Below are 26,488 nucleotides of genomic sequence, written 5' to 3' on the forward strand. Positions count from 1 at the left end.
ATCAAAATTTTCTGATTTTTATACCAAAAATAAAAAAATGTTTTCTTCAACTAAAATTTTCTATATACAGTATTAAGAGTACTTTCCCTCCACTCTGTATACTTACTCGTGTATAAATTTTACTTTGAGTAGGTTTGTAAAGAAAATAAGTAAAAACCTATAATAAAAATAAAAACTAACCTTGTTCCTAATTCCTACATTTTTACGACTTTTTAACATTTCTCTTTGTACAAATATTTGCTGAATTCTTTTTCATTCAGCTCTTATTTTAATTTAATAATCCTATCCAAGTTTACCCAAACTTATTGTATTACATACCAAGTTCTGGGAACCGAAAAAGGTTCGTAGGGAAGACCGAGGTGAGTTGTAACAAAGGAGAGTTGTAACATCGATTTTTGGAAACCTAATAACTATCAGTGAGCTCGCAACAACGGTAATTTTTTAGCTCGAGGCTAAGGCTGGGTTGCACCATCATAACTAAACTTTAACAAACGTCAAAAATCTGTCAAACTCCATACAAAAAGCACCTGTTATCGTCATAGTTACGGTCAAAGTTAAGTGGTGCAACTAAGCCTTAAACTACATTAATTTAGGGCAAGCTGGAAGGCAAGAGAGCACGTGGTCGATCGCCAACCCGCTGGATAGACGCCATCACAAAGGCTACTGAGTCCACCATGGTCCAGTGTTACTCACGACGCCTCTAACCGTCAGAAGTTGAAGCACATCGCTACCTAGGAGCGCTACCCTCGAAGATGATAAATCACCCAACCGTGTACCTCGGCAGCGCAACCACGACCACTCTGACAAGAGTGCCCGACTAAGAACTAACTCGTTTGCCTCCTACCACATAAAAAAAAAAAAATGAAGAAGAAGAGAAGAGACTTACGCCCGTATTCACATACAATACTTGCTTAAGTGAATCAGCAAATCGAACGCACAGCGTTGAATAGAGCTCTTTGATTGGTACATGTGTCACCCTGCCATGTGCGTGCACTGTGAGACCTTATAGTGATGTTTGTGAATACGGGTGTTACTTATACTAAAAATGCGCACTGTTACAAGATCGATAGTTAATAAATCCAAAATATATCTACTATATTACAACTCTCTTCTGTTCCAACTCAGCTTTGTCTCCCCTACTGTTTTATTTTAATTTTAGGACCGGCCAGGTATGTAAGGGCTTCATTCCGAGCTAAATTTTGGGCTAAGTGAATAAAAACAGTACCTAAGTTACTATAGGTACATTTTCAATTTTCAAGGTAAGCCCTGTGGCATGTGTATTATGTATGTAATAAATTATGAACAATGTAATGATGGCCAACCTAAAATATTGTTATGAATTTTCATAGAATTATCTTGAAAAATAGAGGTTCGATCGTTTCAGCCAAATGACGTCCACTGCTGGACAAAAGCCTCTCTCATGGATTTCCATAACGACCGGTCGTGCGCTGCCCGCGTCCAGGCTTTAAAAATAGGGGAATTTTATTAAATTCTTTTTTTGCGAAAAAAGATCACGAACCAATTCAACATTAGCAGTACCAGTAGTCTAAAAAACAATTATTCAACACTAGCTTTTGCCCGCGGATTCACCCGCGTGAAATTTAGTTTGTCACATATCGTCATAAATTATGGCCTATATGTTATTCTGAGTTAAAACAATAATACTGTAATGTTTCATCAAAATTCGTTCAGTAGTTTTGTCGTGAAAGAGTAACAAACATCCACACAAACTTTCGCATTTATAATATTAGTAGGATAATTAACTAAATCTATGTTAATCCTACTCTACTTTTTTTTTTAGCAGACTTAATAAAAAAGTTTCTAAAAGTAAGTTTGCCTATCTCTTATCAGTATTGGAAATTCAAATTTATCCGACCGCCAGATCACAAAATATTATAGGTTCCAACTTTCATAGTTTTCGGCGTGTACTTTGAAATATTGTGTCTAGACTAGTTCCTAAAGCTGGGTACACATGGATTGAATTATAACCAGTTTCAGTTTTCCTAGAAGCAGAAGCTAAAACGGATTAGCAATCTACTGGAAGTTACTTTTTTTTGGGACAGGAGACAAACGAGCAGACGGGTCTCCTGATGGTAAGTGATTATCGCCTCACTGGGGATACTTCCATACTACATTTCATAATAATCATCATTATTTCAGCCACAGGACGTCCACTAAACTTCTGAACGTAGGCCTCGCTCGATGATTTCCGGTTGATAGAGACTTTATTTAGGTCGCCTGTCCTCCACCAATATACCAAGTATGGAAAAGAGGAGTGTTATGTGTAACCACAGAATAATAATAAGTACTACGTACAGAAGTTTTACTTCGCGAAGGTATTTAAAAAAATGTATGCTCAATTTCATTAACAATATGGTATAATTTAGCCTGTCTCAAGAGTCAAGCACCATTTTGTTGACAAACGTCAGTGATCGGCACTGCGCCGAAGCTATAGGGCTGACTTCGGTAAAATGATGTGACGTGAGGTGCCAAACTGCAGAAAATGGCGGAGGAAATACATGATTTAGCATGAATTATCATGAATAATATTAACTACTTATTTACCTCTCAGTGTCTTGAGGCAACTTAAAAAAGTACATTCTGTATTTATATTATTATTTAGGCAGTTAAATACTGCACAGTATTTAGTACTGTTCGCTCGTATGTGAGGCCTTGTCGAATCGTATCCTGTAGGTGGGCCATCGTGCGTGTTTTGTTTTCGATGTAAACTCGCGGAGATGAACAGGCCTGGTGTAACTTACAAAGAAACATTACGTAATTTTACGTATTCGTTGGTTAGACTTAGAAGTCATTTAAAAAACCTATATAATAAAAGGAACGAAATGTGCAAGCATTTCATGTAGGTACTTATTTTGAAAATAAGCAATACCCTATAACCCCAAAAATTAAATACAATCTTCGTGTAGGTACGATGTTCCAGTTCACAAATATTTGTATTTGTTCGTGTGTACCCAGCCTAAGATAGCGGATTCGCGTCACGTGACCAGCGTTCAAAGATTATGATCTAGAGAAGTTGTCGAGTGGCCATAAAGTGTCATGTATTTTGCAAGCATCTTTACTTCTTTTTTATGGTTCATTCATAGTAATAATCTTGTTTAGGGAACATTAAATAGTGTAAGTATCATTTAAATCTTTTAGGAGTATTCTAAAAGTACTTTAATTAAACTCGATTCGTTATCAAAATTAAAAATCTTTTTTTTTAATTTGGAAGGATTATTTTATAAGGTTTGAAATTTACGACAGCCTACTTAAAGGTCAGTACCAAATTCCTCAGATCATAAAGCTAGCTAAGGTACTTTTGCAGATATATCACATTTTTTTTTTATGCCGTTATATGTAGGTACGTTTGATCTTGGCCTGTATCTCACCTGATGGTAAGTGACGATCAGGCCGACAACGTATAAATCAATGGCCGAATCCGCCGTAAAAAGATTATGAAATATTCCACTCTTGCATCGCACCCTCAGACCAGAAAACGAAATGGAAGGGAAAACAAAAGAAAAACCATTTCCAAATCATACTGTCCTTTTGACATGACTTCTTCGTTGACATAGACAAATGGACCTCGTGAATGGCGGTCAGCACCCATTTTATCGGGATGGCAAAATTTAACGTTAACAAATCAAAATACATCTTCACTGTGGACCTTTGGGACATTGTTTCCCTTTTTTTACCGAAAGACCAAAAAGACATTCAGTGATAAGATTTCACTACTAGCTTTTTGTTTTAGTTCAGATGTTGCTTATAAGAATGAACAATTACATTTTGTTGGAAACGGCCATGTCTTGAAAATGGTAAGTACTCGTATACCTACCTATGTTGAGCTTTAGGAAATGACGGATAAATTATTATAATAATATACCTATCGTGTGTCCACGACGATCACTGGACTATGGTGGTGGAACCCACAAAATTCCAATATTTTAATAAAAATCCCTTTGTATTTCAGGTAGGTGTACACGTCCTTTAGGTTTATAATTCTAAGAACAAAAATTGTCAGGTACAATAATTTCTTCCATCTATTTTATTTACCTAAAAGTAAACCTAAAAGACATTACTTACAATATTAAATCAACGGAAACACTGAACAAAATGCCATCTTTTATACAAAACATTGTCCTACCCACGTTTTATAAGTCCTAATATCACTGTTTCATAAACTATGCGCATAAAGTATGAATGTAGAATGATTGATGGCATCCAATACAGTCCGAAAATGGCTTTCAGATCTGCTGAAATGATATTCTTCGGATCCTAAATGTTATAAGTTTAAAAACTTTCAGAAGGGATGAATGGATTTAGGTTTTGCGGGCATCAGTTTTTTGGGCTCTTACAACATGGATCTAGGTGTGATATGAATATAGGCGACCAGTTTTACTTCTAGTTCCAAGTCTTATTTTATCTTTGTCAATATCTTTTTGAGTCAAATACGAGTAGGTATACATACAAGGTGTACTGAGGATTCCTTTCATTTTATTCATAGCAAATATTCTATAATGTGATGTGACGTCGTTACAAATGGTATAATACTGAATAGGTAATTAACTACGTTTGGTTGAAGGGGTGATATTAACACTAAGGCTGGGTTGCACCATCTTACTTTAAAATTAACAAAACGTCAAGAATCTAATAAACTCCATACAAAAAAAAACACCGGTTATTGTTATAGTCACGGTTAAAATAAAAATGGAGACGTGTGCGTTATTTGTGAAAGACCGATATTCCCACGGGAGAAATCATAGGCCAATGCTAGTATTAAATAAAAATATTACCGTTTCATCAGAGAAAGTAAATTGAATAAAGACTTTTGCTTGCAATAATCTTTATGAAATCTACATTTGAATATCGATAGTGCGTAACGATATGAAGAGTGATTAAAGAAAATTGCAAGTATTATAATAAGCAGTTAGGAATATGCATTTCACTGCAACGCATGCATTTGAAAACGAAGATTATTATATTGCACGAAGAAAGTGTTAAAACAATAACGCCCGTATTCACAAACGATGCTTGCTTAAGTGAAGCAGCAAATTAAACGCACATCGTTGAATAGAGCTCTGCGATTGGTTCCTGTGTCACCCTGTGCGTCCACGTGCACTGTGAGAAAATTACTTTACAATTGAATAAAACTATTTTGAATAAAAATTGAGTTCGCGTTTTAAAATATTTCAAAAGTTTAAAACCAAAACGGGTTATGAAAAAGTGTCTTAATGGCCAGATGCTCACCCTAGGTGACTTTAATACATTTCACAATTTTTATTTTATTTTGATTATTAAACTTTAGGTACCTACCTACACAGCATACTACAAAAGATTACTGATATAATTTACAAAATGCATAGCTCGTCTCATAATTTTTTGCATATTTTTACACAGTTCGCTCTTTTGCTACAAATATAATCAAAAAATATTTTAAGTACATAAATAACATTACCATAAATCTATTCTTATAGGGAAACCTATAGCGATGAGGTTACGGACTAAAATAGGAATATCGTCCTAAAACTAGATATTGTGATTGGCTTTCTTATTTCGCTGAAAATATATTTTAGTCCTACTAGAGGAAACCTCTGACGTCACTTTTGTATGTAGAGTATAATATTATATTGGGAAAAAATTCACCGTCTTTTTAGTTTTGGTCTATATTTTAATCCCATTCAGAGAAATATAATGTTTTTAGCATCAGGAAACTTCTCCATTGGTGGCGCAGCAGGTTTTTATTGCAGAGTTAATTACAAGTACTTCTATTGTGAACTGTTCATCTCTAAATTTTCATCACACATTTTCATCTCAAAATAACTTCTTAATCTTGTTGTTTCATATACCGCACACTAACAAAAGCGATAATTATAACAAATATAGCAAATATTATTTGGGAACAGAATATTCCATAAATACACAGCGATCCTTCGGCAAAACAAACACGAATTAATTCATAATATGAATATTAAATACACTCTATCAGTTTCTGAAGCAAATGAGGGTGGGTAGTCAGAGATCGATGGGACAATAGTAAATATAGAGCAAAGGGTAAACATGGTGGACAAAGGATAGAGTCGCAAACACGTGTATGGATCATGAATAAATATGGTGAAGAAGGCTTTAGTTTTAGTTTGCCCGTAAAGAAAGAGGTAAACACTGTTTCTTAAAAAACAAGAAAGAAAGAAAAAATTACAACTAAATAATACAAAACACATCAAAACATTAAAGAGAAAAGAAAAAAATGTCAAAGAGGTCACCCTTAAAAAGTTTAGTTTGTAAAAATGTCTGCTGTCAGTGAATTTTAAACATAGCTCACAAACTAGAGGAATATAGTTGTTGCGATTCACGATGGGGAGTTTGCTTGCACATGTGTGATGGCTCGCTACTGTTCGTTTTTCAAAAGTTTTGATAGACATTACATTATCGTTATGTTCATGTACACACACATAAGTAATGCTGACTCGCCTGCTTCGTGAGTTGCAAGAACTAGACATTAAAACGGGTATGAAACTGATCTTAATAATATTAATGGCTCTACGTTATTTTGACCCTGTCCTTTACTTGGAATACAATCCTTTGACATTATTCAATTAAGTTAAAAACACTGCAACATGTTGTAATTGTAATTTGGGTTAGCAATTCTCTATATCTGCAATGAAATGCCTATAATTTAAAATTGTCTGAACAGTAAATTTTAAAGCAAATAGTTATTTTCGTGTTTCATAAAGAAATATTAATCATAATAATCATTTAGTGCAGTCACTTGCCTGCTTGTATAACTAGACAGCTTATTAATTTATTTTGTGGCGTGTACATCTATTTTATTAATTAATTAGTATGTCGAAACGAAGTCACTGTTTCTTTTTATAATGACTTAAATATAAAAGCCAGGGGTATCGTATTGCGATTTGATCCTTTGTTTTATTGATTTCGTCTATTTTTGTTATAACAATGGGTACAATTACGTATTGTTTTCGGTTATTTTGGTAACAGGGTAAATATTTTAAGAAAAATTAAACACTCTTGAGGTCTCACTTGACATGCCTTTATATTTACGCTCAGCTCTTGTATTCTTAAATAACCGCCTCTGTGGTCTAGTGGTAAGACCACCAGCTTCAGACGCAGAGGTCCCGTGTTCGATTCTCAGTGGGGGCAGATTTTTCTGTTCGGTTTGGTTGGTGGTAGGGCTTGTTCTAAGTCTGCCTGGCTAGCTACCACCATCTTACCTAAGTCTATCGCCATAACAACAATGTTAACAGCATTGTTGTGTTACGGCAGTTAGAGGTAAGATAGCCAGTTCCTCCGTGGTTGAGGATTCCGGGTGAAGCTCGCTTCCACCTTCGGCCTGATCGTCACTTACCATCAGGTGAGATACAGGCCAAGAGCTTCCTCGTTGTAAATAAAAAAAATAAATAGATAAATATAGAGTGCAAAAATGAATCACGCATCCTGAAATCAAATACTTGTTATCTTTTTAAAAAAAGTTTTTGGAAATAAACAACATTTTCATGTCTTATAACCTCATCTAGCATAAAAATATCTAAAAAACAAGCAGAGTAATTTGGTATGTGATAGAAAAAATCCATATTCCTAAAACACAAGCAAAGCAGCAGACATAGTATTTTTGCTTTTATAAAATTACGATACATTAAATATAGTAATTTTCACGTTGTTGTAGTATAACTATTAATTCTACTATGAGTTCCGTTAAAAGCCAATTTTTCTGGGCTACTTGTTTCACAATCGCGTGCTGGCTAACCCATAAATTTACTCGAAGCGTATGAATTAAACCCATCTTTCTGATACAGATTAGTGGGAAAATCATTAATATTGATAGTTTGTTAGTTTTCACGCTTGGTGAACAAAGTATGTGTGTCAGTGGTGGTTTCTTTTGATGAAGTTGAATGTGGATCACTTACTTAAAGTGTGTTTTAATAGAAGCTGGCAAATTTTTGTCACAAATAAAACCTGAAATTGACACCGAGCTGTCTATGCATTACCGATATTACAGTAAAATTTTACTAACATTTTTTATGCCTACTTACTGCTGTCTATCCCGAAATTCAGGGTACGTACGGGCCTTTTTAAAGCGAGAGTGAACAGGCACATACAGGGCAGGTATGTACCATCCTAGACTGCATCTCGCCTGATGCAATTGCGGTCAAATATCTGCCTTGTTCTGCATTTAAAAAAGTATGTTTGTTCTACGATTGGGTTCACCATGATAGACCAGTGTTGTAAAGTAAGTCTCAGGAAGTATGGAATCATCAATCAATCAGCAAGTTCAATATTTATGTCTTTGATATTTTTATCATACTATCATACTCGTACTTAGGAAATGTACAGTTTCTACTGATGGCGCCGACTTAAGGTAATGTATATGTTACAGGAAATGTATGAATTCTAGGAATTGTACATTGAACATTTCCTGTAACATATAGAATATTTGTAATCTAAATGGTGTTTATTTTCAAAAATGTAAATTCCGATTTATTTTTCACCTTATGTACTTCGAGAGAACACTTAAACTTTTGTAGTAAGCCGTAAGTCTCCATCGGATTTACGATTGACCGTAACTTGCCGGTTTTCCCTTCATTTTCCGGTTCGTGACTTCACTATGCCACACGTTATTGGTTTTACTATACTTTGTTCATTTATGCGTACATTTTAGTGCCACTAACTTTGAAGGCTTGTCATCGTGTTTAGTATAGTAGTTACCTTAGAGTATTCTAAATATATGGGATTTCCGCAACAAAGTTTGAACTTTATCTCTACAGAATATGGCTCAAAACAGTGCGATTGTTTAAATCATAGAGGAAAATCTAATCTTAAACCTGACCGTTGTTTAAAATCCTACTTGTGCCCCAGTAATCGTAAAATTTAACAAAGGTTGATAAGACATAACTTAGCCTAGGCACCGATTTTATTTGGCCGATAGTTGGGTCAGGCTGTTAATCAGTATGGATAATATCTCTTCAAAGATCAAAAGGAAGAAGGAAAGAGAGGATGAATATATTTCAAGTACCTACATATTAACGGCCGCCGATAACGTAAACATGAGATAAGGGGGCATAAAATGATGTAAAAACAGTAGACCACTCCAAGATTCAATTTATAGTTTTTTTGTGTTGGTATTAATGATTAATATCTATACCCTGTTGCTCTATGAAATAAATACCTATCCTACCTATGTCCATACAAAAATAAAACGTGTTTAAGAGGTATAGGAGCTAAGAGAGCCCTGAGGAGATATTAGAAGTTGCGCACTTCAACGGTTACAACGGTTTTATATCGGCCGATTCTTCATACAAATTAGAATCGGGCCCAACTATCGGCCGACTAAACATCGGTGGTATGGGCCTAGGCTTATAATTACGGACGAAAATTAATTTTCTTTGTAGAAATACCTGTAATTTTTGCACATAAACGGATGTGTACGTACATCTTATCAAAATACGCACGTTCTGTGAAGTAAATGATTTAATCATACGCTGTTATGGTTTTGCAACTTCTGATCTCATTTCTAATGAAGATACGTGGGGCGAGTACACACAAGTAAATATAATATTTGTTATATTTTATTATTAAAGTATTTTTTACTGGAAATATTATAAAATCATCAATTAAAACGACATATCTTGATCATCAAGTAATTACAATATCTAAGGGCTATTTCACCGGGACACTATGGCGGCGCAATCAGTCGCCGGCTACCAGCAAAATGTATGCAGCTCTATAGAGTCTGAGTAGAGCTGTCCGTTTGGTTGCGCAAAGCTGCATACATTTTGTTGGTAGCGGCGACTGGTTGCGCCGCCATGGTGTCCCGGTGAAATATAGCCCTTAAAGTGATAACTTAACAGATTGTAATACCTACGTCAGAACCGGGCAACATGGAAAGTATTGGGGGATACCTATGTTCAGCAGTGGACGTCCTATGGCTGAGATGATGATGATGATGAATACGTCTTCCTCATCGTCAACTAGTTCATGATACTTTTGTCAAAGTGGCCAAAAAGGTGACTACACAACCAAATTCCAATTATTGTAACAAAGACGTTGAGAACTTTTTTGGTGTCACGAAAAATTTGAAACTGACTGTACCACTTAAATGTTTGACATAACACACTAAAATTTGTGGAATTTAAACTTTCAAGTAGCATTGCAGCTGGGTACTTTAATGGGTAACACTAAGCGTAGTGCCAAAAAATACTCTATTATTTTGTCACAAGATTCCAGATACCTATTATAAATAATGACTTAAAATAAAATATGCAAAACCATTGTCATCAGAGTTGTCAGTAAACAACTTGACGTCATCAATTACGAGTGACTTCACAAAACATATACTTAAATAAGTAATTAAGAAAGAAGTATTTGAAATATTAGTAAAACTAATTCATAAGTAAACAACGTTGATTTGACCTGAATATCTCATGCTCACTGAAAAGAAAAACGTTAACAGCTTGTTAAAACCAATTCATCTCTAATGAGTTGTTAGTATATTGACAGCTTCTAATCTTAACTAATAAACACTAAAATCAATCTCATTATCAGCTTATTGATTAAGACAAGTTTTTAGTATTTTTAATTATTTGCTAAGATCAGCCAAGTGAAGCGCAATGGTTACCGGCCAAGTCCCATATTAACGAGATCGTGTAGCCCGTTTTGCCCGGGTCACGATGTAGGGGGCATCTTAAAAACTCCCACAGGTGGGGGCTGCCGGAACGTTTGCCCGGGCCCATTCTTTAGAGTGTCGCTCTCGGTACTTCACTGATCAGCAGAGCTGACTGAGCAGCGGCATGGAGCAGACCGTAACCTGCTATGGCGGGCCGGGGGTCCTGTTGTACCAGGGCCTCTAAAAAAACAACTGGAGGAGGGGATTGGGGGTTCCCTCGAAGCCGGAGACTCTAGCCTGAGGCGGAGCTGCGAACGAAATAAAATTTCCGAGCTAGGAGAATAACAAGTGGCTCCGTTTCTTTGGGTTCCTGTGGACACCGTCAAGCTTTAGTTGTAGGCCCTGCCTTTACTGAGCAGGCGGGGAAAGTTCCACATAACCCACTAGCCATCCCCATCGACCAGTGAGTATGCGTAAAGCATTACCCGACGTTAAAAAAAGCCCGTGTAGAGTTAAAAGCTTGACTCTACATGAGATCTGATAACTTAGATTATTATGAGCCATACGGTTTCATGTTAGCAACATGGCAGTGTAGAATTAGAAACTTGGCTCTACAAAAGATCTAATAACTCTTTGACAGTGCGAGCCATACGGTTTCGTTTTGCCAACATAGCACTGTAGAGCTAGAAGCTTGACTCTACATGAGATCTGATAACTTTTAGACATTGCGAGCCATACGGTGAAACCTTGATCCTGACAATATAGCAAAGTAGGGCTTGGCTCTACATGAGCTCTGATAAGTTTTTGATAGTGTGAGCCATGTGGTGTTGTCTTGGCAACTAACAGTACAGAATTAAAAGCTTTGATAACTTGTTGACAGTGTGAGCAACATAATATTACATGATATGTAACTTATTTTTTGATAGTGTCAAATCTTGACAATATTGCTTTTATTTATTTATATGAAAATGTTTCTGGTGGGATATTTGTATCAATCATTGTGTTCGCACCTTAACAAAAACTTAATTAATGCAACGAAGCATAACCATAACGTAAAAGATTATAACAGGCGCTCGTTATATTGTACGTATAATTATTAATAATAATTACCACGTGAAACTAGAAAAGAAAACGGTTTGATGCAAAAATAGTGCATTTCTTCTTCAGTACCTTGAGTTATGCTATTTATAATTTCAGATATTTTCAGGCGTAACTTTAAAGGATAACAGTAATTTTAGGCGAAAATAACAAAACCTACTGGGGATACATAGGTATTATATACTTAATAAAAGATCGGAACCCTCGTCAACGATAATGTACATAAAGATTTTTCTCCTGAAAAAAAATTACTGCCTTAGGTTGGATTAGATTCCACAACCGTTTGCTTCCCGAGCAATATCTACCTATATTGGATTAGAATCATCTAGAAATCATGGTATGATGATATCGACTATTTATATTAGGAAGTACGTTATCTCACAGCGTAAAAATAACTTGACTTCAACAATACAACCAAGTCTAGTGATATAGAGTTCAAAAAGCTAAAGGTCAATATTAAAGTTACATCTAAGTTGGATTAAAAATGCCCGTTTTTACCATCAATCCCTTATATTTAAGTGACCCTTATAAATACAAAATTCCTGTTATGTGTTACCATAGGGGTTACTTAAAATGAGGGATTGATGGTGAAAAAGTGGCATAAGTCTATTTAAGTAGCCTAAACAATTAAACTAAGCCCTACTTATTAGATTACTTAATTTCCGATCTACAAAACAAATCCTTACCCTAATTATGTACCTTTTAAAGATACAATGTTACCTATGTAGATCACCTCATTATTTCATAACAGGTAAGGCATTGAACTCTTCAATTAACTGTGATTACGGTTAACTACGAGTTAATGATTGATGGGGGATAGTTAGCGCAGTCAGTCTTAATGACCCGAAGCGGGTATGTGCAGTGATACTACGATTTCTATGCTATCAGCTATTTGCATACTATATTATGGCAAGAAGGAAGAAAAACTCATTAACATAATTAATTTTCAGTAAGTTTGGTTTTGAAGAGCACTTTTAAATGTGTTATGGTACTTTTACACGGCCTAATATTCAGAACTACTATTCACAACTAAAGAAATACTACAGAATTGACAGCCCTAATGTAAGGATATGGGTCTACAGAAAACAAACCGTTTCAAAATAGACATTCAAGTAACTATAACGTGTTTTAAATAAATCAAGCTTTTAGTATGACAATAAGCTAATCAAATACTTAACTGTGAATAAGGTTTGTAGATTATTTTCCTAAGTATTAGCATGAGACTCTTATTGTTTATGCTATGATTATAATTATACTCGTATCTGTCACGGAATAGTGACTCTACATTCTTAATAATTAAGTAGGACACTAGTAATTTTTCGCTTGATACCTGAAACTAAGTATCTAATAGAGATAGCTACCAACCTTTGGCACTCCTGCTCTCATAGATTTCCAAGTCCATGACGTCACTCCTGCCCTGCGGTCGCGTCACTCTAAACGTATACTCGTTCCAGTCGAAGCTGAAAGCGTGATTCTTCGTGAATCTCGTCAGAGGACTCTCGTTCGCTCTCGCCGACCTCATGCCCAAGGGTTCGATCGTCAGTGCATCGAACAACCTAACTGTCTTCTGCTGCCGCAAACTCCTCGCTGTATCCTTAAGCATCTGCTCGATGCACGTAGCATTGTCACTACAGCTTAACTCCACCACCCCGGTTACATGTCCAATTGTCAAAGCGAACAACAAAACTAGAGGAGTCATTTTGAACTTTGTCACTTCTGTCTGTAACACTAACATAACACTTTCGCACTCGCTATCACCAATCCATCTGTAACCCCGGTCGTTTGTACCACCCTCGGCGGTGGTTTGTTCGTCAATGAAGCCCTCTGGCAGCAACTGATGATTTTTATCCAACGTCACGCTGCAATGGCTTTGGTGGACTGTGTGCGTTTTTTTTTCTGCGCGTGTGTTACTAACACTATTTAACTGTGTGCACTTTTCTTTGCTGCCAGTGTTCACAGTCAATAATTCGCCATGCATGCTAACCAGTAAGGTGCAAACTTGAGGATCAGTTAAGAGAATTTATGCAGGAAAAAATACAGCACCAATAATGGGTTGGAGAAATGATATTTTACTTTCAAATATAGTGGCAGCAAAATCAGTATATGGAGATGATGCTGAAACGGGAGAGAGTGAGTGAATGTGGTGAAAAAAGTGTAATAATGTATACAGAGAAACAAAGTAAAACTGATACAGTTGTATTTCTTTTGCTGTAATTAGCTGCATTAATACAAATCAATTGATACATACATGTATGATAAAGTATCCATTGACAACTGCAAGGCCGAATTATCTAGATAAGGTACATGCTTTGAAATTTTTTTGGAAATGCTAGCGATTCTTTAAGATTAATGTTATCATGGGTTCTCCTACTCTCTTAAAAGTTGCTAAAGGATGGAGTCTTTACGGAAACCCTGGATTTTCTATATTTTTATGCCCATGACAGTCCGCGCGAACTGTCATTGGCCTATGATTACGCCGGCGATGGCGATCTGCACGCGTTGGTGTGGTTGAAGCTTATGTCTTCATTTTCAAAAAGACAGATCATTTATTTCACTTATCTATAAGTCATTTTATCTTGAGAAAGCTATAAATTATTACGAGCCAGTATAAACTGAAACTAAGCACATAATCATCCTTCATCTTTGCTAATTAAAGATTAAACTTTAGTATTAATATCGTTTTACCGAGAAATCACATGAAGTTTTTGATCGTTTATAAACTTGTGTAAATAAATACGATAGTTGTTAGTTAGGTAATGGTCTTTAAGTAACTCAAGCGAGTAGAGATTCATCTTGAGTATAGATTAATACTTTACTGGAGGTTCATGAAACTCGTATCATATTAACTTATTCTAATTTTTCTTAAGTCAAAAGCACTGAAGATTATTATTTTAAATCTGTATCTATAAAACGAAAGGTCACTGATTGACTGACTGACTGACTCACTCACTCATCACGAAATCTCAGAAACTACAAGTGCTAGGGGTCTCAAATTTTGCTTGTGGTTCCTTTTCGAACTGTCCTCACTAAGAATGGATTTTACGAAACTCTACCCCTAAGGGGGTAAAACGGGATTCACGCGTGCAAGTCTCGGGCCACCGCTAGTTTTTAAATAAACTGCATAAAACTTTCTGGAAACCAGGGTCAGGATTTCATTTCTTTCTGATATCTGCTTTCAGTCTAAAAGAACGATAAATAAAAAGAAAAAGCCTTTTTAGTTTTCTACTAACGGTACATTATGATGATATACAAACACACAGGTATGCAGTGCGTCAATATATCACGCGATGTCCACTTATATAAGTTACCAGGTAAATCTATTAACGTCCGACTAAGGTTACTTATTGACCTATATAAAATATTATTTAATCAATTCGACAACAATAAGTTAACACAGTAAACCTAAAACATTAAATAACAAAGGTCATAAAATGAGCAATATACGTGGTGTAAGTAATAATAAGTCCGAGACTATGAACCAGGCAGGTGACCCGTAGTCTCCATCCATAGCCCACTAACCAGTCCATCCATCCTTCATCCATAACCCTAGTCCATTCTTCCATAACTGCAGTAGCTCCTGTGCACAGGCTGGGGATGGTCTCTGGCTACATCCCATGATATAGTCAGAGACTAGATTAAGCATGTGCACCACTGTCACTTTTGTCGATTATTTTGCGCTTAAAACGGCCTCTACGTGTTGGATCTGTATCCCCACGCAAGCCTTATAAAGGACCGGGCCACTTTTGACCCGTGAGCTCTAAAGCGTACAAATAATAATAATAAATAACTTTATTGTGTCTTTAACAATGCTCGTGGTATCTTCACAAAAAAATACATTTAACAATAGGAGCTGTATTAAGATAGGGATCATTAACGTCTATACTAGTTACATTTAAACTGTGTGACAGACGCTAATTCTTCCACCAATTTAATTTAACAGTTGTAATAATTTAATTTAAGTAGGTACATCCCTTCAAGTACCAGCAATTAATCGAGACATAGTAAAAGACAAATTGTTACTGCGGTCTCATGCGACCAGTAAGTAGTAGAATTCCCTGAGTTCTGTGTCTTTACAAAGATTTAAAACTTTGATTGTCTTCTGTTATCCGCTTTGCACTGGAAAGAGCAAAAATTTCATTGCGGGTCCAATACAATGACAGTTAAAATAGAGTAACACGATTTATGTGTGCTTACCATGAGTTTACGTTAGGTGTGCTCGCTAGCGAGTAGGTACGTCAAAAAAATCTATGAAGATTTTATTTCTTGAAAGAAGCCGCTAGGGGCGCTGTACAATCTGTCATACATTTTGATGTCAATAATTTAAGCAGTCGCTAGCGAGCACATCTACTGTAAACTCATGGTAAGCACACTGTAGTTGAATTGAAATGGAACGCGAAATCTTATCCAATGACAGTTTTACTAGGGCCTTCATTGGATGAGTTCTCTTGGACATCAAGCTGTAGACCCTAGTAGCCAACCAACACAGGAGTTGCAGCAGTGGGAACGAGAGGTGGTATCTGCAAGTATTCTAAACATAAACCTTTTTAGATAGTAGGTATTATTCCCTCAGAATGAATTTGAATATAGTCCCAATTTTTCCCTCATGGTTATCACAAAACTTTCTAAAAATAGGCACTCGAGGTAAATATTTTATTTCCGTATTTAAAGGTCAGCTTATCAAATCTTAATGGAAACCAGAGATCTTGATACTTTTTCCCGGAAATTAAAGACGAATGCTTGCTGCTTTTCCTTTTCCAATTAATGAATATTAACATTTAATGTAAATGAGGTTCAAAACTCTTATTTACATCTCGGATTATCTATTTTTGCGGTTAAGGGTGTATTTTATTACAAAAATACACTCAAGGCCACATCCTCCATTTGCAATGGAGACTAAATTATAACCTGTATCAAGCCTGTACTGTATATAAATAGTAAATAATGATATTAATAATCCTACTTAGTATATAAATGTGAAAGTTTGGATGTCTGGATGTTGGTTACTCTTTCATGCAAAAACTACTGAACGGATTTTGTTTAAACTTTACAGTATTATTGTTTGTAACCCAGATTAACATATAGGCTATAATTTATGCCGATCTGTGACACTAAATTTCACGCGGGTGAAGCTGCGGGCAAAAGCTAGTTATTTATATTGGTGGTCAATCTGCAGATAGCCAGGATCACAGGAGTTGCAGCAGTGGGAACGAGATGTGGGAATAGTCCCCTAACCTGTATAATAGGCCTAGAATGTGGAGTCGCCACGAAAACCTTTATCAAGTCATTTTATCGACTTTGCACGATAAAAACCATATTTTCTCGTCTTAAATTATCGACAAGATTTTATCATCACGCGCATCTTAACCCGGCTGATCATGATGATGATGATGACATGTCATTAATGACAGTTTTCTAAAAGCCCTCTTAGACCCCCTCAAAAGATGGTAGAAAAGGTGGTTGACCCCAGGGAAACGACTATTTGGTATCTCTATACTAATAAGATCATTGTGATCTGCCTTTATATCATGAAACCACAACAGTACGTTTCACTAGAAACTTCCAGCCCCGTACAACCAAACTGTGGAATGGACTGTCGTCTGCGGTGTTTCCGGACGGATACGACCTGCAAGCTTTCAAGAGGAGAGCGTATCTTCACCTTAAAGGCCGGCAACGCACCTGTAACGCCCCTGGGTCTGCGGGTGTCTATGGGCGATGGTAATCACTTATTATCAGGTGATCCGTCTGCTCGTTTGCCTACTGTCACATAAAAATTATAATAAAAAAAACTTTTTTAAAAACAAGCTTTATCATGAAATGCAGTTGTACTAAAACGAAATAAATAATTGTATGCTTGGTTCTCATAAGAAGGAGAAGCTTACTATGGGCCTCATAAGAAGGCTCAAGGTCACCCAAAGGGCGATGGAGCGGGCTATGCTCGGAGTCTCCCTGCGTGATCGAATCAGAAATGAGGAGATCCGCAGGAGAACCAAAGTAACCGACATAGCTCGCAGAATTGCTAAAATCAAGTGGCAGTGGGCGGGGCACATAGCTCGTAGAGACGATGGCCGTTGGGGCAGGAAAGTTCTCGAGTGGCGACCACGGGCTGGAAGACGTAGCGTGGGCAGGCCTCCTACTAGGTGGACCGACGATCTGGTAAAGGTCGCGGGAAGAGCCTGGATGCGGGCAGCGCAGGACCGTTCATTGTGGAAAACCTTGGGGGAGGCCTTTGTCCAGCAGTGGACGTCATTTGGCTGAAACGAGATGCTTGGTTCAAATAATTTCAAAAGCTTGTATCGCGCATGGAATTTATTTCCTTTTTTTTCTGTTTGCGCTACAAGCTTTCGAAATTATTTGAACCAAGCATACAATTATTTATTTCGTTTTAGTACAACTGCATTTCATGATAAAGCTTGTTTTTAAAAAAGTTTTTTTTATTATAATTTTATTTTACACTTTTTAGTTGTATCTCAATCTCTGGGTCATTATTTAGCACCAAAGTGCTCAAGAAGTCGAATCCAACGAACCAAAACTCGATAAGATTTCGCCGTTTCGTTTAGGAGTTCCTATGGCCACCTCCTGACTCCATCATCAGGACCCTGGACATCATCTAGCACCCATTCTTTTTTCATTGTACGTCAATGACATCCCCAAATATCCGAATACGGATTTAGCCCTCTTTGCGGACGACACCGCACTCTACAAGTCCGGACGTAATCGGAATTACGTCATCTTGGCGCTCCAACGCGCAGTCACACAATTAGGCGAATGGTTCAGGAAGTGGCGTATCGAGGTAAATCCCGAAAAAAGTGCAGCAGTGTACTTTTCTAGGGCTTTGTCTGCGAAACGTCCTCCGGTTTGCACTCGTCCTAATGTCCTATTTGAACAAACTATTCCGTGGAAGAGTGAGGCCAAGTACTTAGGTGTCACCTTCGACCAGAGATTATCGTTCGCTCCGCACCTCAGACGCGTCTTGAGCCGTGCGAACCACTACACCCACCGACTCTACCACCTAGTTGGAAGGAAAAGTAAATTGTCACTTAGAAACAAGTTGACAATTTACAAAACCTGCATTCGTCCAGTGTTGACTTACGCCAGTCCGGTGTTTGCTCACACTTCCTGCACAGTCCTTAAGAAATTCCAGACCCTCCAAAACAAATTCTTACGCCGAGCCGCGGATGCCCCGTGTTTCGTGCGTAACACGAATCTCCATAGAGATTTCGAGATCCCATCGATTGATCACTTTATGAAAGAAGCCTCTCGCCGCTACTTTGATAAAGCGATCAACCACAAGAACCCTCTTATCGGCCGTTTGGTGTAGTGGTTCAGAACGGACTACTATGCCGAGAGGTCCCGGGTTCGATTCCCGGCCGGGCAGAAATTGAAATGATGAATTTTAATTTCTGTGACGGGTCTGGGTGTTACTATGTATAATATGTATGTATTTAAAAAAAAAAAAAGTATATAAGTAGTATATCCGTTAAGCTAGCACCCATAACACAAGCATTAAGTTGCTTACTTTGGGGCTAGCTGGCGTTGTGTGAAAAGTGTCCAAAGATTTATTTATTATTTATTTATCGTTAGCGCCACCACGTACACACCCCAGAAAGATGTCGCTGCACAATACCGACAAGCTAGGCATGTCCTAGATGACCCGGACGATCCTATTACCGAATTTCTGAACACAGATATCACTGCCTTAAGAACGCCAACTACTCCACAACACAGTAGCTCGTTACGCCGGCGAGTACGAGGCCCTGCATTTCATTTCTGACGGTACTGACATGTACCGGGCCGGTTCTCCCCAATCCGTCCCCCGGACACGGCCTAAGCCGAGGTCCGAGCCTACCGTGGCGCCCTCAGGCCGCGTCCGTAGTCCCCTCGATCGGGCCCACTAGAGTGAGCCCGCCGTAGGACTGGACTTTGGTCCAACACCGCGGTGGGCAACCCTCTAGTTGGGTTCGCCACTGATCGGGCGCCTTATGCGCTCGATACGGCCCGATCGAGAACAGCCCACACTCGGCCTTGTTAGCACGCGCACCGACGATCGCCAAACGGCTAGAGTACCTTCTGTACTCGCCACTCTGCCCGGTGAAGCTAGAAAAGCTCTTCAAGATACGAGCGCGCGTCCCTTCAAAAAAAAATAATCTAGCACTAAACTGCTTGAAAAGACAAATCCAACGAACCCAAACTCGATGAGTTTCTGCCTTTTCGTTTAGGATTTCCTATGGCCACCTCCCAAATCCATCATTAGGACCCTGGACATCATCTAGCAATAAACTGCTCGAAAAGACAAATCCAACGAACCCAAACTCGATGAGTTTCTGCCGTTTCGTTTAGGAGTTCCTATGGCAACCTCCTTAATCCATCATAAGGACCCTGGAGATCATCTAGCACTAAACTGCTCGAAAAGACAAATCCAACGAACCCAAACTCGATGCAATTCCGCAGTTTCGTTTAGGAGTTCTTATGGCCACCTCCTGACTCCATCATCAGGACCCTGAACATCATCTAGCACTAAACTGCTCGAAAAGAAAAATCCAACGAACCCAAACTCGATGAGTTTCTGCCGTTTCGTTTAGGAGTTCCTATGGCCACCTCCCAAATCCATTATAAGGACCCTGGAGATCATCTAGCACTAAACTGCTCGAAAAGACAAATCCAACGAACCCAAACTCGATGCGATTCCGCCGTATCGTTTAGGAGTTCCTGTGGCCACCTCCTGACTCCATCATCAGACCAGCTCAATAGTACCATAACATTGCATTGTCATCGTACTTACATAAGTATACCAAATTTCAGCTCAATCGGTTGAGGAGAAGTGGTCTTAAATTCAGTTGCAAGATTTGTCCCACACATACTAACAAGTGAAGTCAATATAAAGCTTGTAATTGTAAAAAGCTTGTAATAAAAATGAAACATTTCTTTCAGTCTGGTAGTAGTAGGGAATTTAGTGCAAGAACCCCTCCACTTTGGTATAGAAGGCTCATTTTTGCAACAGTGGTTCTTTGGGTGCTCCTGAGTGGATTCCCGTCGGTAGACATCGGGAGCCCCCCCTGTGGTAGTAGGGGGAGGGGGGGCAAGTTTCCTTCTGCCGCGCTTCACTTTAAGGCTCATATCTTCAAAACTATGGGTATTAGGGCAAGTGTGGTATCATTTTCGGATAATTAAAGGATGGGGAATTCATTTCTAGAACAAACTTTTTGCCTTTTTATACAAAAAAATAGAAATATTGAGGAAAATTCACAAAAACCAAAAAGTATTTTTTTAAATAAACGTCGTTAACTTTTAAACCACTGGAGATAATCTAATAAAAAAAATATGTCCTGAAAGCTACATTTATCAGGATTATAAATATATACCATTGTATGGTAGGTACTTTTTTCGAAAAAAGTTGGTGAAAAAATTTTTTTCTTCAGGACACAGCGACAGAATTTTATTGTGTATAGGAAAAAAATATTTATTTTATCCATGAATTCATACTATTTGGTTCATAAGCAAGTAAAGATTATTATTTTAGAATTTATTTAGAGTTGCTGGCACATCAATTTACTATGATTTGTATTTTTTCTTCATTTGATTTTGAACTCTATGTGTGAGACATAAGGTTGAAAATAGCTTTGATACATTTTAATATTGAAAATATTATAAGAAGAAAGCACTTAATAAAAAACTTGAATTGGTCTAAACGTGTAATGATTATTAGTATTTTAATTATCACTTTTATTTCTGCATACTATTGTACCAGTAATTTAACGGAAAGGTAAGTGTGAGGAAAGTGAGGATTGACAATTCATAGTAAGTACGGGAGATATTTTTAGCACAAAGGCTACGGCCGTGATCATATTAATTGTTTTTTCAGACAGCACCAGCTTCTGCACTACTTCTTGCACTTACATCTCACCATTTTCAGGCAAGCTTCGGCAGCTACGGGCATATCGGTCCATGTAGGCTCCATGTTGCTATCGATTCTGGTCCACCCCCAACCAGTCGGGTAAAGGGAAGACTGAGTCGGTTGCTTGCAACTGATCCTATACGCGAACCCATTGACATACTAATTTTTAAATAATTTGAAAAAATCCTAAGGACAATATGATTACTGCCCTTGATATACTGTCAGAACAAAACAAAACCAGTGGATTAATAAGATAAGTGGGAAAAAAACAGTGGATTAATCTAATAAGTGGATAGATCTTGAACAAGGGACTACTAGAAAAGAGGACCAAAATCCCAACAGAACAGCCTAATCTAATTTACTGACAACTCCAAGATGGCCATGGGAACGTGCGTCTACTGTAAACACTTCGAACACAGTGAACGCATAAGGAGGTTGGCTACAGTGTTTCAAGCTGAATTCTACGCTATAATTATGTGTGCACTAAAGAATAGGGGTGTAAAAAACTCTATATTTAAATCCTGAGCCCCAGGCAGGCAGCACACAAACAAAGCCATCACCTCAGTGAAGGTTGAGTCTAAAATTATTCCAGATGCAATCTTAAAGATGAACAAACTCGGAAGGCATGACAAAGTGTCCCTGGTGTGAGATACCTGGACATACACGGATCGAATGCAATGAGAGAGCCGACAGTCTAGCGAGACAAGGGTCGGAGACGATACCTATTGGGTCAGAACTGATAGTACCTTTATCTAAAAGCATACCTCATGGCCATATCCAAGAAGCACATGACTGAATGGGAAAGCTCCAAAGATAATAATAAGCCTCTCCAAATCATCAACTGGACATTATGGAACGAACCACATGTCCTACAAAATGGGCTTAGCAACAGAAGACAGCTCTCGAGCATGTGGAATACATGTGGGGTCCATGAAACACTTAATACTGTAAGGATGGGTCTGCTTGGGTCAGCATATCCGGCATCAGAAGACTATTAAGTAGGTGGCTTTCACTCGGACGCTTAATTCACCTAATGGATAAGACTTTTTTGGATGATAGGGAATAAAAAAGGGAGCATAAAGATCCTAATGGGTCGCTGTGGTAAGGCCCTACATAAGACAACCCAGACAGCTTTGTATCAGCATTGGCTACTGGCGTATATCAAGGGATTCGCGTATTTTAAGATCAGTAGCAAGCAAGCGACTCAGTCTTCCCTTTACCCGACTGGTTGGGGGTGGACCAGAGTCGATAGCAACATGGAGCCTACATGGACCGATTTGCCCGTAGCTGCCGAAGCTTGCCTGAAAATGGTGAGATGTAAGTGCAAGAAGTAGTGCAGAAGCTGGTGCTGTCTGAAAAAACAACTAAAACGGTCACAGCCGTAGCCTTTGTGCTAAAAATATCTCCCGTACTATGAATTGCCAATCCTCACTTTCCTCGCACTTACCTTTCCGTTATATCACTTGTACAATAGTATGCAGAAATAAGTTTTGTGGCGGAGTTTTGGGCTGACACTGTGTAGGTTTGTTGTCGACACGAAAAGAAGAAGAGAATACATACTAATAATCATTAGACATTTAGACAAATTCAAGTTCTTTATTAAGTGCTTTCTTCTTATATTTTCAATATTAAAATGTATTAAAGCTATTTTCAACCTTATGTCTCACACATAGAGTTCAAAATCAATTGAAGAAAAAATACAAATCATAGTAGATTGATGTGCCAGCAACTCTAAATAAATTCTGAAATAATAATCTTTACTTGCTTATGAACCAAATAGTATGAATTCATGGATAAAATAAATATTTTTTTCCGATACACAATAAAATTCGCTCGCTGTGTCCTGAAGAAAAAATTTTTTTCACCAACTTTTTTCGAAAAAAGTACCATACAATGGTATATATTTATAATCCTGATAAATGTAGCTTTCAGGACATATTTTTTTTATTAGATTATCTCCAGTGGTTTAAAAGTTAACGACGTTTATTTAAAAAAATACTTTTTGGTTTTTGTGAATTTTCCTCAATATTTCTATTTTTTTGTATGAAAAGGCAAAAAGTTTGTTCTAGAAATGAATTCCCCATCCTTTAATTATCCGAAAATGATACCACACTTACCCTAATACCCATAGTTTTGAAAATAGGAGCCTTAAAGTGAAGCGCGGCAGAAGGAAACTTTCCCCCCCTCCCCCTGCTACCACAGGGGGGGCTCCCGATGTCTACCGACGGAAATCGACTCAGGAGCACCCAAAGAACCACTGTTGCAAAAATGAGCCTTCTATACCAAAGTGGAGGGGTCTCCATACAAATCGTTGCACTAAATTCCCTACTATAGTAATGAAAAGTTATTTAATATTTTAACTACTTAGTTTTGTTGTTGTTTTTAAATTCGCCATTCCGTTTGGAACTTTCGTTAATCTTTCAAAACTACCAATTTAAACTTTTGTAAGATACAATATTTTTGTCGAAGATTAAGTACTAGAATAAAATTTTATTACATTGAGTCACGCTTAGTGAAAACGTTTTAAATTTTAATGAAAGGAAAAAACAAAAGCACTTATTAGTTTTTTGCTAATGGAGAGAGCATTAAAGTTTTATATTTTTTTAATAGTTATTGTCTTTAAACATACAACAGTTCTATGTAGTTACAAACAGAAATTACTTGCTTCGTTAAGAATAATATTGATTTCTTTTTTAAGGAGTTTAATTTGCTGGAAAAGAATGAAATGATACGGGAGAGTTCTGTTTGCTGAGTTCTGTCTGCTGAGTTCTGTCTGCGCCTACTCAATTAAGCTTCAGACGCAGAGGTCCCGGGTTCGATTCCCAGTGAGGGCAGATTTTTCTGTTCGGTTTGGTTGGTGGTAGGGCTTGTTCTAAGTCCGCCTGGCTAGCTACCACCATCTTACCTAAGTCTCTCGCCATAACAACAATGTTAACAGCATTATTGTGTTCCGCCAGTTAGAGGTAAGATAGCCAGTTCCTCCGTGGTTGAAGATTCCGGGTGAAGCTCGCTTCGGCCTGATCGTCACTTACCATCAGGTGAGATACAGGCCAAGAGCTTCCTCGTTGTGGATAAAAAAAAGCGCCATGTCAGTATCAGTAGTTAAAAGATGATACAACTTAAAACGGGGTCAGATACCACCGCTCTTGTTTGTTGTCATTGCTTTTTTGTTGCTGTCGTCACTATTTAAGCCGTCGCTTGCTCCGAATGCCATTCTACGCTGGGGCACTGTTCTGTGAAGAGCTGTCAAAGGCTCGTACGTACGTTCTCTGCATGATCGAATGAAGTACGATATAGAATAAGCCACGATAGCCGGTGACTTTTGTAGTGAGCTCACTCGTGACACAAGCATATTTAGCTTAGTACGAAGGGCTAACGAGACTATTAGTAATTTGTATAAAAACAAATTACTAATATTTTTTTTTTAAATGAGGAGATCCGTAGGAAAACCAAAATGACCAACATAGCCCGCAGAAATGCTAAACTCAAGTGGCAGTCGCTCGTAGATCTGATGGCCGTTGGGGCAAAAAAGTTTTGGAGTGACAAGTACCTGGATGCGAGCAGCGCGGGACTGATCATTATGGAAATTCTTGGGGGAAGGCCTTCGTCCAGCAGCGGACGTCATTTGGCTGAAACGGACGAACAAACTCATATTTTACTGTATTTTTTTTACTTAACATTAGCAGAACATAACTGTCGAACCGAATCTCTAGTAATCATAACAACCCTGGCTGGCTTGCACCATCTTACTTTGACTTTAACAAACGACAAAAATTGACAAACTCCATTCAAATACACCGGCTATCGTTATAGTCACGGTTAAAGTTGGGTGGTGCAATAGACATGTTGACACCACCAATTAATTGACGTACTTTTTAACCCTTCATTCGACGGGTTTTTTTTTTTAGTTTAATTTATAAAACAGTTACAGATTTCGTTTCTTAGCTTGTATGGGACCCCAGAAAAAATACCCAAAAAAATCTTACTATTTCAGTTTCCTGAAAAACCTATGTCCAGTATACTGGACATTGCCAAGTTCATAAGAAAGTGACGTTCTCCAACCATGTCCAGTATACTTCCCGTTGTCGAAGAGACAGAAAAAAGAAACAAGTGGTTCCGTAATAAAATATTAATTATCATCATCATAATTTCAGCTTTATGACGTCCGCTAATGAACATTATCCTCCCCCAATGATTATCAGGTTGGCAAGTGGGCTAACAACCAGCCAATCTGATAGTCGTCCTGTATCCTGCGCCTTCCTGCTACCTTTACGGGTTCATCTGTCCACCTTGTGGGTGGATCTCCCACGCAGCGGTTGTCGGCACGTTGCCTCCATACTAGAACCTTGCTGTAGCCATCAGCCATCAGTTCTGAGTGATGTGCGCCCTGCCCATTGCCACTTCAGCATGCTAATCCATAAGGCTATATCAGTGATTTTAGTTCTTTTATGGATCTCCTCATTAGATGTCGCACAGAAACACCAAGCACAGCCCTCTCCATGTCATGCTGTGATATAGAGAGGGTTTATTGTGAGAAGTAACCTTTCAGTAGGTATCATTATGTGATTACTGGTAAAACACTTGGACCTGTTGCTGATTTCTTCTCCTGCACTTGGACCGCCATCAAGGTGGCGTTTTGTGCAAGCACTTCAGCACCAAGGGTCAATACGAAAGCTCTCTGGAAAGACTACAGCACTGCTCAAGCTTCAATCAAATCGAAAGCCTCCTCATAGTCCACGTACGCCAAGCGTTATGGCAAGTAATACTCTTTGGTCTTTTGTATACCCTGCCGCAGCGTATGGATGTGGTTTATGGTTACAAAGACTTCTCGGACACCGGCATGTAATAACCCTCGCATAAAAACTTGTAGATATGGCTCG

General features: G+C 38.0%; 1 protein-coding gene across 4 annotated transcripts in view; it reads right to left on the bottom strand.

Moving 5' to 3' along the window:
• The window catches only part of LOC135083875 (uncharacterized), a 32,418-nt gene extending 18,709 nt beyond the window's left edge, over positions 1-13,709 (bottom strand). For all 4 annotated transcript variants that reach the window (XM_063978622.1, XM_063978621.1, XM_063978620.1 and 1 more), the window contains exon 1: positions 13,082-13,709. In XM_063978622.1, coding sequence (XP_063834692.1) covers positions 13,082-13,694 — 613 coding nt within the window. In that variant the 5' untranslated portion in view covers positions 13,695-13,709. The remainder of the gene's footprint in view (positions 1-13,081) is intronic.
• Between the last annotated feature and the right edge of the window lie 12,779 nt (positions 13,710-26,488).

The sequence above is a fragment of the Ostrinia nubilalis genome, chromosome 24 (genome assembly GCF_963855985.1).
Source record: "Ostrinia nubilalis chromosome 24, ilOstNubi1.1, whole genome shotgun sequence".
NCBI classification, from domain to species: domain Eukaryota; kingdom Metazoa; phylum Arthropoda; class Insecta; order Lepidoptera; family Crambidae; genus Ostrinia; species Ostrinia nubilalis.